Source organism: Erpetoichthys calabaricus, chromosome 5 (assembly GCF_900747795.2).
Source record: "Erpetoichthys calabaricus chromosome 5, fErpCal1.3, whole genome shotgun sequence".
Lineage (NCBI taxonomy): Eukaryota > Metazoa > Chordata > Cladistia > Polypteriformes > Polypteridae > Erpetoichthys > Erpetoichthys calabaricus.
Genome location: NC_041398.2, coordinates 126,898,578 through 126,914,274, shown reverse-complemented (window position 1 = coordinate 126,914,274; position 15,697 = coordinate 126,898,578). Strand labels below are relative to the sequence as shown.

The 15,697-nt window shown below is 36.1% G+C and overlaps 1 protein-coding gene across 10 annotated transcripts in view; it reads right to left on the bottom strand.

The window, feature by feature from the left end:
- Positions 1-15,697, bottom strand: part of kiaa1109 (KIAA1109 ortholog) — a 371,922-nt gene that overhangs the window by 283,972 nt on the left and 72,253 nt on the right. For all 10 annotated transcript variants that reach the window (XM_051928377.1, XM_051928381.1, XM_051928382.1 and 7 more), the window contains exon 7: positions 2,421-2,595. In XM_051928377.1, the coding sequence (XP_051784337.1) occupies positions 2,421-2,595 (175 nt within the window). The remainder of the gene's footprint in view (positions 1-2,420; positions 2,596-15,697) is intronic.

Genomic DNA, 15,697 nt, shown 5'->3' with positions numbered 1-15,697 from the left:
ATGGCAAAGAAGTGGGATAGTCAGAGAGATGCAGAAAGTAGATAAGAGTACAAGGAGATAAGGCACAAGGTGAAGAGAGAGGTGGCGAAGGCTAAAGAAAAGGCATACGATGAGTTGTATGAGAGGTTGGACACTAAAGAGTGAGAAAAGGACCTGTACCGATTGGCTACACAGAGGGACCGAGCTAGGAAAGATGTGCAGCAGGTTAGGTTAAAGGATAAAGATGGAAACGTACTCACAAATGAGGAGAGTGTGTTGAGCAGATGGAAAGAGTACTTTGAGAGGCTGATGATTGAAGAGAACGAGAAAGAGAAGAGGTTAGATAATGTGGAGATAGTGAATCAGGAAGTGCAATGGATTAGCAAGGAGGAAGTATGGACAACTATGAAGAGGATGAAAAATGGAAAGCATGGAGGTGTTTAGGAGAGATGGCAGTGGAGTTTTTAACCAGATTGTTTAATGGAATCTTGGAAAGTGAGAGGATGCCTGAGGAGTGGAAAAGAAGTATACTGGTGCCGATATTTAAGAATTAGGAGATGTGTTATTATATGAGGAAGTCGGGAGTGGCAGTGAAGTACGTAAGAGTTGTACAGGATATGTACGAGGGAAGTGTGACAGTGGTGTGGTCTGCGGTAGGAGTGACAGATGCTTTCAAGTTGGAGGTGGGATTACATCAGGAATCAGCTGTGAGCCCTTTCTTATTTGCAATGGTGATGGACAGGTTGACAGACAAGATTAGACAGGAGTCCCCATGGACTATGATGCTTGCTGATGACATTGTGATCTGTAGCGATAGTAGGGAGCAGGTTGAGGAGACCCTGGAGAGGTGGAGATATGCTCTAGAGAGGAGAGGAATGAAGGTCAGTAGGAACAAGACAGAATGCATGTGTGTAAATGAGAGGGAGGTCAGTGGAATGGTGATGATGCAGGGAGTAGAGTTGGCAAAGGTGGATGAGTTTAAATACTTGAGATCAACAGTACAGAGTAATGGGAATTGTGGAAGAGAGATGAAAATGAGTGCAGGCAGGGTGGAATAGGTGGAGAAGAGTGTCAGGAGTAATTTGTGACAGGCGGGTATCAGCAAGAGTGAAAGGGAAGGTCTACAGGACGGTAGTGAGACCAGCTATGTTGTATGGGTTGGAGATGGTGGCACTGACCAGAAAGCAGAAGACAGACCTGGAGGTAGCAGAGTTAAAGATGCTAAGATTTGCACTGTGTGTGATGAGGATGGATAGGATTAGAAATGAGTACATTAGAGGGTCAGCTCAAGTTGGACGGTTGGGAGACAAAGTCACAGAGGCGAGATTGCTTTGGTTTGGACATGTGCAGAGGAGAGATGCTGGGTATATTGGGAGAAGGATGCTAAGGACAGAGCTGCCAGGGAAGAGGAAAAGAGGAAGGCCTAAGCAAAGGTTTATGGATGTGGTGAGAGAGGACATGCAGGTGATGGGTGTAACAGAGGGCAAGATGCAGAGGACAGAAAGATATGTAAGAAGATGATCCGCTATGGCAACCCTTAACGGGAGCAGCCGAAAGAAGAAAAAGAAGATTACAATTTGTTTGTAAGAAAATTCATATTTAACTCATATAGCAAAACATGCCCTTACCAAGAACCTTTTTTTTTTTTCTTTTTTTAAAAAAAAAAAAAAAAAACCATACTCAAATTTTATCCGTATGTGGCACCAATCAATTTACTATACTGTTGCACACATGTGGCATGTTCAATAAGTGCTGCTTTGGACAGTAAGCACAGAAAGGACAGCATTTGACTAAATAATGGTGAAATGAGAGGATGAGATTTCCCATATTCTTTGAGGAGACAGTGCTATTATAAAGGTAAAGAAGATAGGAAAGTATATTTTGTGCAAAAAAAAAAAATCATTCTAACATCATTCTGTTGTAAAACACCAGACCATTTTTCAAAACAAGTATGCCTTGTGATGGACATCTATTATTTCTAAGATAGGTTTATGTCAACCAAACAACAACTATAGGGTGACTTAATGACCTACAACAGCAACACAATACATTTTTCAGTTATTAATGAGAGTAAGCAAAAACCACAAGAAAGAAAAGGTCCAAAAATGATTATAAAGTAAACTATTCATTTTTGTTTCAAGATACATAATAATGAATATTTCAAACACATTCTTACATAAATGAAAATAGTCACAGTAAAGTGTACTGTCTGCTTACTATAGCAAGTATAGAGAAGGTAAATTGGATTAATTTACTTTCTGAGCCTGACTAATTCAATTCAGTTTGAAAGTTCAGCTCTGAAGCAAAAAGTTAATACCTACAATTTGTACTATAATGTTCAACAGTATATTCGGTATATTGAGAAAATGAGATCAAAAAAGAAAACAAACAATGCTCAAGATAAATAATATTCAAATCATGCAATTAAAATTCAGTTATACCTTTCAAGGGTATTTTCTCCACCAGTTTTTGCTTTATCCTCTTCCTTTTTAGGAGGAATAAGTGTAGGTTCTAGTCCAAAAACCTCTTGAAGGTGTGTATATAAATCAATTCGGTTGTAAACATGAAATTCAAAGCCATTCACTGTTATGTAAAGTCTTGTTTCTGCTTTAGGATCTGTTAATAACACACAAATAAAACAAACAATGAAAAACATATCTCTAATAGTATATTATGTAATATGAAAGTTTTGCTAGAACTAATCAAAAACAAGCCACTTGATGTTGCATTTTATGTAAGACCTTGATTTCACAGTAAATGCTATATTCTGTTTTTGTTGGTGGTACTTCAGTATTATTGCTAGTCTGTAGGAAACATGCAAATAAGAATTGAAGCTGTAATATATTTTTATTTTATTAATTTTCATTGTAATCATTCCATACAAACAGATCCATTTATAACCCAACAAATTTGAAAACAAATCAAACCCCACCCTTGAAGCTTACTATATAAATGTATTTGAACATAAACTTTATTCATGCAGTGTGCTTTAGTTTAACATCCATATCCCTCATTAATCTGACATTTTAGTTTGAGATCCAACAAAGTATTAAACTGACTATTTATATATAGCGTTTCCCCAACTTTTTTTCATTACAGAACATTTCACAATTTGTAATAAACTTACTGAACACTTATATTTATGGTTATTTCTTATAGAAGAAAAAAACAAAAATAATTGATGCTCAAGTGCTTTAAAGCAAAATCAAAACAATAAGATGCATATAAAAATAAGAACTACAGTAAAACCTCTGGTTTTGAACGTTTTGGAACACATACAAATTGGGTTACGATCAAAAAGTTCACCAAACTTTTGCATCATTTCACGACCACACACTCGGGTGGCGAACAAAAACACTGGCAGCCAGCCAGTTTCCCTTCTGGTTCATACGCGCCAATGATTTCCGCACGTGTTCAGTCTCTCCCTGTACATTGTTCTAGGTCAGATGTGCGTTCATTCGCTGTGAACTCTGTGCTCTATTTCATGTGCTTTTACATTCATTTTGCAATTAACCATGGCCTCTAAGAAAGTGAAGAGTGGTAGTGTTGGTGAGAAGAAAGGTTCGAAGAAAATTGAAATCTAATTAAAGAAAGAAATTATTAACTTAATGCAAGGTTAGTTTTCTTGGTTGTTTATGGTTACTTTTTGTATAAATTAAGGATTTTTCAAATTTTCATTTTTTTTCCCTGTGCTTAAAACTCATTAAAAAAAAAGTGTTATAGCGAGCGGTTCGTAAGGGTGTAGCGCAAACTCTAGCAATGTTAGTTTTCTCTGTTCAAGGTTTTCTCAGTGTTATTCAATGTTTTTACATTTAAGGTATAATTAACTATTTTTGTGCTTAAAAATCTTTTAAAAAAAATATATTTACACTAGACATTAAGCCAGTTGCAATAACGGGCGCTAGAATAGTAGTGCATAAGTATTAGTAGGAACAGTCTATATTAAATGGCAAAGGACCGTCTATTTTCTGTTACAGTAATACTGGCTTGTATGTGGCTGTAATATGCATCACTGTATTGTGTGCCTTAAATTTTCTCTCACAGTAATACGTCTCTCCAGCAAGTATTTTAATCTGTGCTGGCGTGCAGCTGATTATTGTATGTATGGCGTCTCCCCAGCAACGGATTTTATGTGCACGAAAATAAATCTACTTTTAAAAGGTATCCTATTGTAATATCATGAAAATTCGTATATTTAGGAAAACACTTTACACTTTACCGGGCCAAGTTTGTTAATCGCAAATCTGACATCCTCAGAGTGAACACTTGCACAACAACAAACACTAATCCCACCTCTTTGGGGAAGCTGGTCTCCGCATCTCGCACCGTGCCCCGCGCATGCGCACTTCGCCAGACACACACACATGGACACATGGACGCACACAGGGATTTTATTAAAGAGGATATAGTTCGTATGGTCTGGAACGGATTAATTGTATTTACATACAATCTTATGGGAGCAATTAGTTCGGGTCGCTACCAAATCGGGTTGCAACCAGAGTTTTGGAACGAATTGCGGTTGTGACCAGAGGTTCCACTGTACATTGTTCTACTACATTATAATACCTAGTATACCAAAAATCTTAATTATATTTTCAAAAAGAAACAAGACACAGTTTTTAATAAGATGGGTGTTTCAAGGCCTTAGTATCCCAAACTGATTTAATATCAGGCACAGTGGAAAGTTCAATCCTCTAAAAACTTAGTCTCGACCATTGCAAGTGATGAATGTCTGAGACAGTGCTCCACCAGCAGCGGTGTTATTTAGCTTTTTTTATCCATTCAAAATTTCCTGTATTTAGTCAGCCAGGGAGGATTTATTTACAAGTATATTAAAAGTATAAGCAGGAGACCAAGGAGTTAGAAAAAAAGGAAAAGGTAGGTAAAGGTACATCAAAGACTAACCCGGTCTCAAGTTTACATTACGATCTGCCACATATCGAGGTGGAAAAGACAGGCAAAAGAATGGATTTGCCAGGACCTTATACTGCAGCATCTGCTACAGCTGACAGCAAATGTGAAAGTGTCTGTGAATGAGGCGGGCAACGATAATTCGCAAATCTCAGACGGGATATCAGAACGGAGTATGGTCTTTTAATCCCTTCTGTTAACTATTACTAACAACCCCTGCAAGTCAAAGGAATCAACTCCAACAGGATACATAACTCTACTTTTGTACCACGAAGAAGATGGAAGCAGGCTTTCTGAGCTGAAGGTGTTGATTACCGCACGCAGGGGGAATAAATAAATGATGCAAGGAAATAGACAGAACTGACATCAAAATGGACAGCAGAATAGAGTAGCTCCTTCAGGATATAAAAGACCAGGAGGTACGTTTAAGCAATAAATTTGATGTAAACCTTAAAAAGAAATTCTAGCAAGAATTGATCAAAAAATAAAGGAAAATATGAGCAAAACTGAGAATAAAATAAGTACATACTGTATACTTGCTGCTTCTAAAGGAAAATATGAGCAAAACTGAGAATAAAATAAGTACATACTGTATACTTGCTGCTTCTTTCTGAGACTGAAGTGCCTTGAGCATATTATAAATAAATGAATAAATAAATAAAATGATGTAGTAGTAGTAGTAGTACTAATATTACTCTGTGATCACACAGAAGTTAAGCAAACATTTATGACCCTTATTGAATAAGTTGAACTAATGACATTTGCCACAGACAAAAAAGCAACTGCTGTGGAATACAAACGCAAAGTGCTCAGTGATAAATTAGCTGTGTTGAAAGACAGAAAAAGAAGGGACAACATTAAAATCAAATGTCTCAGTGAAAACCGTGTAAGTCCGAACAGTGAAATCATAAATTTCAGAGAATTATTACCTAAAATAATTGGAGAGGACTCTAAATCAGATGCTGAAATCTCAGCAGGTAATTACACAAATGGCTCGAATGCCTCAACACTGAGAAGCCCGACTGTCCGATTGAATAAACTATGGTTTAAAGAAAACTTAATGTTGATTCTCAGATAGAAAGAGCTCTGCATTCTATAGCACTAAACAGCATTTATGCAAAGCTGAAATTAGATAGAGCCTCTTGTTTCCAGCCAAACTGAAAGAAGGTTACTGATGTTCAATACATCATCTTTAGTTCTCCTGAAGAAGCAGAACAAAGCTAACAAAACTGACCCAGACATCATCCAGAATATGAACATGAGTCAAATTGTGTCCTGGTAATGCAAAGAAGATTCTGTTTGCAACTTGGTCTGTCTATAATGCAACATTTGCCATAATTATACATTCTATTTCCTTCTTGACCACTTTTTTTCAGTTACTTTAATTAAATTTATATATTTACATATTTTTGTAACCATTAACTATTGTTTACAGTAATCCCTCCTCCATCGCGGGGGTTGCGTTCCAGAGCCACCCGCGAAATAACAAAATCCGCGAAGTAGAAACCATATGTTTATATGGTTATTTTTATATATTTTAAGCCCTTATAAACTCTCCCACACTATTATAAACATTTCACGCACAGTTATACAGCATAATCCCTTTGTATTCTCTTAGATATTAGGTAAGATTCATTGAAATTATGTATGTAAACACAGTTTACATACAGTAAAACCTAAATATTATTTTAAAGATATCGAGCATCTCCGATATCAATACGTTACAGCCATTACAACAGACAGGCCACCAGCAATAAATACGTACAATACACGAAAAATTGTATACAGTAAAATGTGTGTACAGCGACACTAAACTATGTACATGTAATAAGTACTGTACGTAAATAATTAATTATGGTTATTCACCAACAATGACACGACAACTTGTCCGATAACGATGAGTTTAATTTTACTGCACAACAAAGGATAGCGTTACAGCTCTTCTAAAGGAGCCTCTTCAGGCGACTGTTTAGCACCGCCGTTGCTCTTCTTCCATCACTCTTCAATCCAAATCCCTAAAGCAGATTCCATCCAGTCTACTGCCTTATCACGTCCACTTGCAACTCGTTTTGCGCCCTGATTAAAGGACACTGCGGCCGTAGATCTTATATGCTTTTCCTCCTTTTTAAATAAAAAGAATCGTGGACTCACTGATGCTGTAATTGTGTCCTGCAGCGGTGTAGCTGTTCCCCTCCTTCAACATATCCAAAACTTTTACCTTTTCTGCAATCCTGAAGCATTAGCAGTAACGTGCATTAATTCTGAATGAGTGAGATTAGACTTCCTGGTTAATGCAGCGCTCCGTTGCTGAGCCAATCAGCAGCGCACAGGAACTTAACCGCGTGCTCTGATTGGGTAGCTTCTCAGCCATCCGCCAATAGCGTCCCTTGTTTGAATTCAAATGCGTCCCTTGTTTGAATTCAAATGGGCAAATCAACTGAGGAAGCACACGTACTGTAGACCGCAGACATCCGTGAAGCAGTGAAAAATCTGCGATATATATTCACATATGCTTACATTTAAAATCCGCGATGGAGTGAAGCCGCGAAAGACGAAGCGCGATATAGCGAGGGATCACTGTAATCTTCTAACAGGACTATTTAACATCACAGTGTTACCCTAGTTTTATTGCATCTGGACTGTACTATTAGAAGATATCTAAACTTTTTTGTTTGTATTTTTTTTTTCCTGAAGGGGACTGTTTGACATCATACCCTACGTTTATTGTACTTGGACTGTACTATCATAAGATACCTCAGTTTTAATTCTTTCTACATCGCTGCTGGGTGTTTGTTTTGTTTTGGACATGCTCTGCCTCTTGGGATGTTAGAGGACAGAGACTTCATAAAGTGTGGTCTAGCCTCACTAGGGGAGGCAAAATGGCAGAGGGCTGGGGTGGACAAAATCAGAGCAAGTTACTTCTTATTTATTTTATTATTTTCATCCCAAGAACTGTAACCGCCAAACATAAGAATAGGCTCTTTAACCATAATACCTGGCAATAATATGATACCAAGGTTAAAGCTATTGAATGAAGCAACATATTACCTTTACTTAAGATTACAAAATGTCCTCAAAAGTTCAGAAGCAGTGTCTCTCTGACCAAACAGTGAACTTTGTGAGCTAGAATGTCAAAGCTCTCAATCATGATCTAAACAGAAAAAAAGTATTCTCCTTCCTAACAGGCCTAAATGCTAAGTAAGGTATCGAAAATCGGTATTAAATTGGTACTGGTTCCAGACTGGTCAATACCAAAAAAGGGTACTGCTATCTGTATTTTTGTAACATTCAAAAATTAGGAACAGTTAGGAATTTAAAAATGCAGCTAATGATGACAACACTGCAGGTGTCAGATGATCTCATTTCAGTTATGTAGCTGCATGATTACATTCTGTGCTCTCCAGTCATCATGATAGATAGGGTAAAGTGTTCAAAAGTGTGGGCTCACTTTAGTAAACATAATGATAAATCAGCTAAATGCAATATATGTAAAGAGGTAGTTGCATGTAAAGGGGATAACACTAGTAACCTCATGAAACACCAGTTCAAAATTATATAAATGTAAAGCAGTGCAGCATGTTTGCTTCAAGAAAGAGGCTGCTAAAACATACTCAGTGCAGCCTCCCAAGCTCCAATGCTGCTGGAATTAGCCAAACTAAACCTGAGGCTGACTAGCCATCGAAAAGTGAAGATAACACTTGTTATCGCTACAAAATTAAGTCTATAGTTATTCACCCAGGACATAAAGTGAACATTGAATTTAATTTGTGTTCAGGCAGCGTCACTCAAGCAGCAGCAGCAACCTTAATCAATGGACACCAGCATTCAGATCCACCCCGTTCTCCATCGCTCGACGAGGACAAATGATTTAGGAAAAAACAAAAGGAATGTCACAGGGCTATTGCAAAGTTTATTGTGAAAGATATGCAGCCCTTCACCACAGTGGAGTCAAGTCGGTTTAAGTATGCATAGCATAGCATAAAAATGCCAAATGCATGGTACTTTCCTTAAGTTTGAATGAGCTTTCCTGACAATCAGGGATATATAATAAGTGTAAACCTTTAAAACTTGAATTATGAGATGGTAATACAATGTTCATGATATAATTAAAATTGGATTAAAACAGTTTATTTTATTATGAATGTTGTTAAATAGTTATGTAATTATATTATTGTATATTCATTATTATTTAAAAGTAAACACTGGTATTTTTGTTATTGGTTTGGGTGGTAGCCAATGAGGGCACAGGTCAGAGGCGAAGAAAATAAAAAAAGGGAGAAAAAATGGAAGGAAAAATGGTTGGATGGACTGTGTCAAGAATGGCAAACAGGTGAGCCGTGGACAATTGGAGCTGTTGAGCACCGTCCTTGAAAGGCTGAACAAAGGATGTATCAGCAGACACTGGAGTTCATTGTCGATGTTAGATGTTGCTGCATCTGACCAACAATTGCAGCCGATGTGACACTTGCCATGACGGACATGAGTGTTGGCTTGCTTCTGCTGGAAACGAGCAATTTTTGTATGCTCTATTAAAGCCAAGAAGTCAGTCACCAAGTAACACCACAATCGCAAGTGCCAGGCTTGCAAAGTTTATGTGTTGTACCATTTATATATTTTTTTTTTCCTATTAGTTTTTTTTTTTTGCTGGCTTAAGATCAATAAGGGGATTTTACTTTTTTTCCTCTCTTTATGCTTTCAGAGAAAGAACTGATGGGTAAACACTAAAATTGTTTTCCTGGACTAAAATCTACAGACTTTATGATTTTGTATGGGATGTGGGATGTATATACAGTATGTAAATAGTAGTTCATACAGTTAAACTAAACAATTGAGTTCTTGTATGTTTTTGATAATAACTAGCTGAGACTTAAAGTGAAAGAGTACAGAAATTTAACATGTGACTAAAGTTTTATTACATGTGGTTTAGTAATGAGGGGTGCAATTGAGTTAAATGGTTAAAATGTTAGTGTATTTTTTTGTCATGGAATGTGGGTAGATTATTAAGCTTTAGATTATTAATTAGTTCATTAGATTATTAACACAGGTTTGTTCATTAAAAGATAGTGCTGAGAATGACAGTATAACAAGGAGGTCAGAATTAGATTATTTGAAAAGAAAAAAAAACTGTACTCAGGTCAGCTCTCTCTCTCTCTCACTAACAGCTGTGGGGTGTTAAAATAACAATGTAAAAATGAACAAAATCAGTTATTTTAGCTGTAAAAAGTTTACATTTTTTTCAACTGTATGGAGATGATGACAGTTATCAACCCCACCTTAAGAGACACATTGTCTACCCATATTATTATGGGGAGTATCAATAACAGTATTGATAAGCAGAATCGGTATCAATATCAACATCAATAAAATCTTAAGGATGCCCATCCCTAATAATAAGATTTTTTTTACAGGAGACTCGCTTAAAAAATAAAGGTCCAGTTTCAGTTAGAAAGAGATTGGATTGGCAAAATTTTTCACTACAACTATACAAAGAATACATGTTAATACATAAAACAATTGCATTTGTAGCATCAGAAGCAGTATGTGATCCTGAAGGATGAAATGGCATGATGATGGGTAATTTATTTAAAACTAACGTAATTTTGTTAAATATCCACACACCTAATGTGGATGATAGACATTTAATCCAAAATGTATTTGCATATATGAACACTCATAAAATTATAATGGCCAGAGACTTTGTGTTTTAAATCCGGACCTTGATAGGTCTTCAACTACAGTGGAGATAACATCTAAAACTACAAAAAAAAAAAAAAAAAAGTCACACATGGAGCTTAAATCACTATGCCTCGCACACTCATTTTACAGCTGGAAACCCCATATCAATAGTTGAATTGAACTGCACAGGATTAATCTCCAAGAAAATTCTTTCAAGAGACAAATGGATCCTCAGAGGTCTCTGAAGAAATAATCTGGGAAATACTGAAGGCTTTTTTAAGAGGACAGATTATTTCATCTCTTTCCCACAAAAATAAATTGGTAGCCAAGAAGGCATCCGAGTTAAACAGCAAAATTACCAGAACAGATTAAGAATACACCAGGTCTCAAAATGAAGCACTTTATAGGAGAAGACAGGTTTTGCAACCTAACATAAGACACAATCAGCTTTTTTGATGCATTACAAAAACCACAGCTAGACACACTTAGTGCAGAAGAGCTGAACATACTTATACCACTCTCAGATTTACTGGACGCTATAAAATCACTCCAAAGTGGGAAAGCAGCAGGCCCTGACGAACAACCAGTAGAATTTCATTAAAAAAATTCAAATAAGGTAGCTCCACTATTATTAGCAATGTTATAGAAGAACATCCTACCTTAAACTTTGTGCCAAGAATCATAAAGACCAATTTCATTTCTGAATAATGATGTTAAGATACTCACTAAAGTTCTACCCCGAATGACTGAAAAAGTGCTTCCTTCTGTAATATCACAAGACCAAACCGGATTTATGAAAGGCAGACACTGGGCTTATAATCTTCAATGTTTGTTTATACTCACTTATAATATACACTAATTTAATTCAAATCTTTGGACGCAGAAAAGCATTTGACATAGTTGAATAGGACTACCTATTCACCATATTGCAGAAATTTAGGCTTGCCCAAATATATGTGCTTGGATAAAAGTACTTTATACCAGTCCAGAAGCCTTGGTTTGTATTAACATTACTTCAAACTATTTCAAACTAGAACGTGGTACTCGACAAGGATGCCCCTTATCACTATTTGTTTTTGCAGTTGCCAATGAGCCATTGGCTATTCACTTTCAAAATGCATCAGAAATAAAGGGGACTACCACAAAGGGACTTAAACATAAAATATCACTATATGCAGATGATACGGTACTGTATGAATCAGACCCACAAACTTCTTTACCAGAGGTCCTTAATGCTCTAGCAGAATTTCAAAAGATAACTGGACTTCTAGTGAACTTTCTAGCACGCAATATTAGACTTGACACCTACCCATTTATTTTAGCATATCAGTTTAAATATCTAGGGGTAAACATCACAAGTAAACACAAATATCTTTTTTCTACAAAATGTTGCTATCAGAATGGAAAAAAATTAAACAAGATATGAACAGATGGTCTACCCTACATCTCACATTAGCAGGGAGAATCAATACTGCCAAGATGAACATCTTTCCCAAGCTTCTTTTTCAATTTCATAACATCCCGATATACATTAACAAATCATTCGTTAAGAAATTAGACTCAATTCTAACCTTGTTTATTTGGAATTCTAAACATCCACACAACCAAAGGGCAACTTTCAAACAACCTAAAGCAGAAGGAGGCAGGGCACTACCAAACTTTCAATTTTAATACTGGGTGGTAAATATACAAGCTATAAAGAACTGGAAATTGACACAAATTGATTAATATACACAAGCCAGGTCTACAATAGAAATAAAATCTTGCTGTACTTCTTTATATGCCCTAGTAAATACAAATTATCATTATTATACTAATAATTCAATTGTCCAATCAATCACTCAGAATATGTAACCAATGCGGGTAGCACTTTAAGGAAGAGAAGCTTTTATCTGTTGCATCTCTACATGATAATCACCTTTTTCTACCCCCTCAAACCTACACAGTATTTAATCTTTGGAAAACAACCGGATTAAAATGCTTAGAAAATTGTACATAGTTAATGTCTTTGCATCTTATGAACAATTATGCTTCAAATTTAACTTCCCATCAACACAATTTTTCTACTACTTTCAAATCAGAAATTTTGCTAAAGTGAACCTGTCCAACTTTCCTCACCTTCTACTCACTTCTATTCCAGAAGAAATACTAATCAGTCTAGAAGACTAAGACAGCATCTAAATAATATATAAAGACATTTTAAAGTCCTTTCCTTTCAAAGATCCCAGGGTATGGTGGGGAAAGGATCTATCACTTATATCTCTGGGTGGAAGTGGAGTGGAAGGTGGCCTTACATAGAATGAATGATTTGTGCATGTGGAGCTAGAAGCAATCATTCAACTTAAAATCTTTTATCAAGCACATTTATCTTGTTTAAAATTGCCCAAAATGTATCCAGGCCAAGATTCAACTTGTAAACATTATAGTCTAGCTCCAGCCTCAAGGGGCCACATTAACATTACATACTAGGAAGAACCAGAATTATTTTCTTTATTGTAAAAGTCTTGATCATATGGGTTGTTATTTTCTTAAAATAAAATATTATAATTATATTTTTTTAAAAAGGGAAACAATCTTCATATCTGCTGTAGCATCAAATCTATTCCTATACTTCATTGGCAAGATTCGCAAAAGCAGTTTTCATCACTAATATGCAGTGTTCGCCAGTGATCTTGTTCATTGGATATTTTCTTGGAAATCTGCCATGCAGCAGGCTTAGGCAAACTATTTCAACAAAGTGTCTCATGATTCTTTGAAAGGCCAACATGACACAGAGGTGTATAAGCTATATGCTGAATTTTCACATATGCCTACTTTAAGATCATTGCCGACGTTATCATTGCTGGGATGCATGAACACAAGGTGATAAAGAAATGGCATCTTCAACTACTGAGATATACTTTAACCATCAAAGAGCTCAATAGGTATGATTACTGTTCTACTACAATGTTTTAAAAAAAATAACCAAAGGGGAAAAAAAAAAAATCGTTCAACAAAACTATTTAATTTTGGAAAACTACAGTGATCGCAATTAAAGAACTGTTACAACTGTATTGCAAAAGAAGCCTGAAAATATAATTCCGTCAATGGCTTTTAACAATTATAGCTTTCAAAATTTAGTAGGATATGTAGATGCCTTTGCTTTTAATGACATGGGTACATCTGCGCCCACAAGACAAGACCAGTTTCTTACACTTCTCTGGCTTGATGTTATTCCAGCTTCTTCCAAAATTCAGTAACTGCAGTGGTTTCGTTCCCTTAACTTCAACATAGCGCTGGGCGGTATACCAGTTCATACCAAAAACCGTTTTTTATTTTTGTTGTGATATGGATTTTTTTTTATTCCGCGACACCAGTTTAAATAGCCTAAACAACGTTCAGAACGTGGCGCAGTGGGAAACTGTTTAAGGGGGGGACCTTTTTCACTGCTGCACCGCTAAACAGGCATGCAACGGAGTACATGCATTAATGGAGGTATTGAACGGTGAAAATGGACAGAGAACATTCTGAAACTGAAGCTGTAGCTGACGATAAAGTTGAAAATGATGACATAGAAGAACTTTTGCCGAAAAAAGGAGCCGTGTCTGTTGTCTGGAGATACTTTGGTTTTAAAAGGTCAGATGTGGACCATTATGTTCAAATGTGTGAATACTGTTTCTATACTACTGGATAATACTGCAAGCCAAGTTGTACTTGTTTTATTTTTTTTTCCAATACTGTGTAATGTACCTGGGTACTGAATTTATTCTCAACATTTCCACTTTAATCTCGATGCTTATGACGAGAATAAAGTCATGTTGAATTTATTCTCGATATTTCTACTTTATTCTCGCCATTTATGTCAAGATTAAAGTAGACATGTTGACTTTTTCTCATAATTTGTCATTAAAGTAGAACATCATAAACTAAACTTCATCTTAAAATGAATATTTAATTTACTAGATTTTCTCAAACCCCCGTAGGATGTTGGGTTTTGTTATGCTATATTGACCCTGCTAGTGTATGTATTGCTCGTATTCACCCTGCAATGTGCTGGCGCTCTGCTCAGGATTTGCTCCTGCCTCGCACACAATGCTTGCTGGGATGGGTGCAACCCTGAATAGATGGCATAATTAAACATATATAACAAAGATTTTTTTTAAGTTCTGAACACTCCGTGGTCTAAGTTTATAACTAGTTTTAATTTCACAAAGACGTTTATTGTGTGGTGATTGGTTATGTGGAGAAAGAAAAAGGAAGAATAGGAACTGAGGGTTTGGTATGTCAGTCAGAGACAGCACAGCACGCATGCAATAAAGAAAGCCCACTCAGAAGAACATCCATTGAATTCTGTGTTCGTGTCTCCGACCACCAGATCACGAACCCAATTTTTACACAGTAGTTAAGTTAAACTTGTGCAATACCCAATTCATACATCCAGTTTTTTTAGCCTCGTCACACCTGCCATAAAATTATCCACACTGAACGTACACCTGAGGACCCCTTACTGCGAAGGAGCAGCACTACCGTGCATGTTTAATACCTGCTTTAATGCATTTCATCATGAAAATCTAGTAAATTAAACATTGATTTTAGGATGAAGTTTAGTTCACGACATTCTACTTTAATGACAAAATAAACTACGAGATTAAAATGAAAATGTCGGGAATAAAGTCAACATGTCGACTTTATTCTCGACATATAGTTTGTTTTTTTTTCCCTTCACTGTGTCCATATTTTTTTTTCTTCACCGTGGCCCTAATACGCTTCCGTAGGGCTATACCATAAATAGTATTATAAATGCAAGTTGCACTTTTGATATTTATGTATATAGCTTAGCTTGAAGCAAGGTCCATATTAATGCAGTTTGCCTTAATGATGGTTCAGTTGGTAAAGCTGTCATCACTTGTCATCACATGCACTTGTTTTATTTTATTTTAATTTGGTGAATACTGTGTAATACACCTGGGCTTGAAGTCTTGGAAGTAATAGTATTATTACTATTAGTTGACTAATGTTATTGTTATTATTTTTTAGTTTAAATATTATGCAGTTTAATGATGGTAAAGTTGTTTAAAAAGTCACTTTAATGTGTCAGTGGGTAGAGTTTGTTAAAATTAACAAAGTGTAGTTGGTTTACAAAAAATATTTA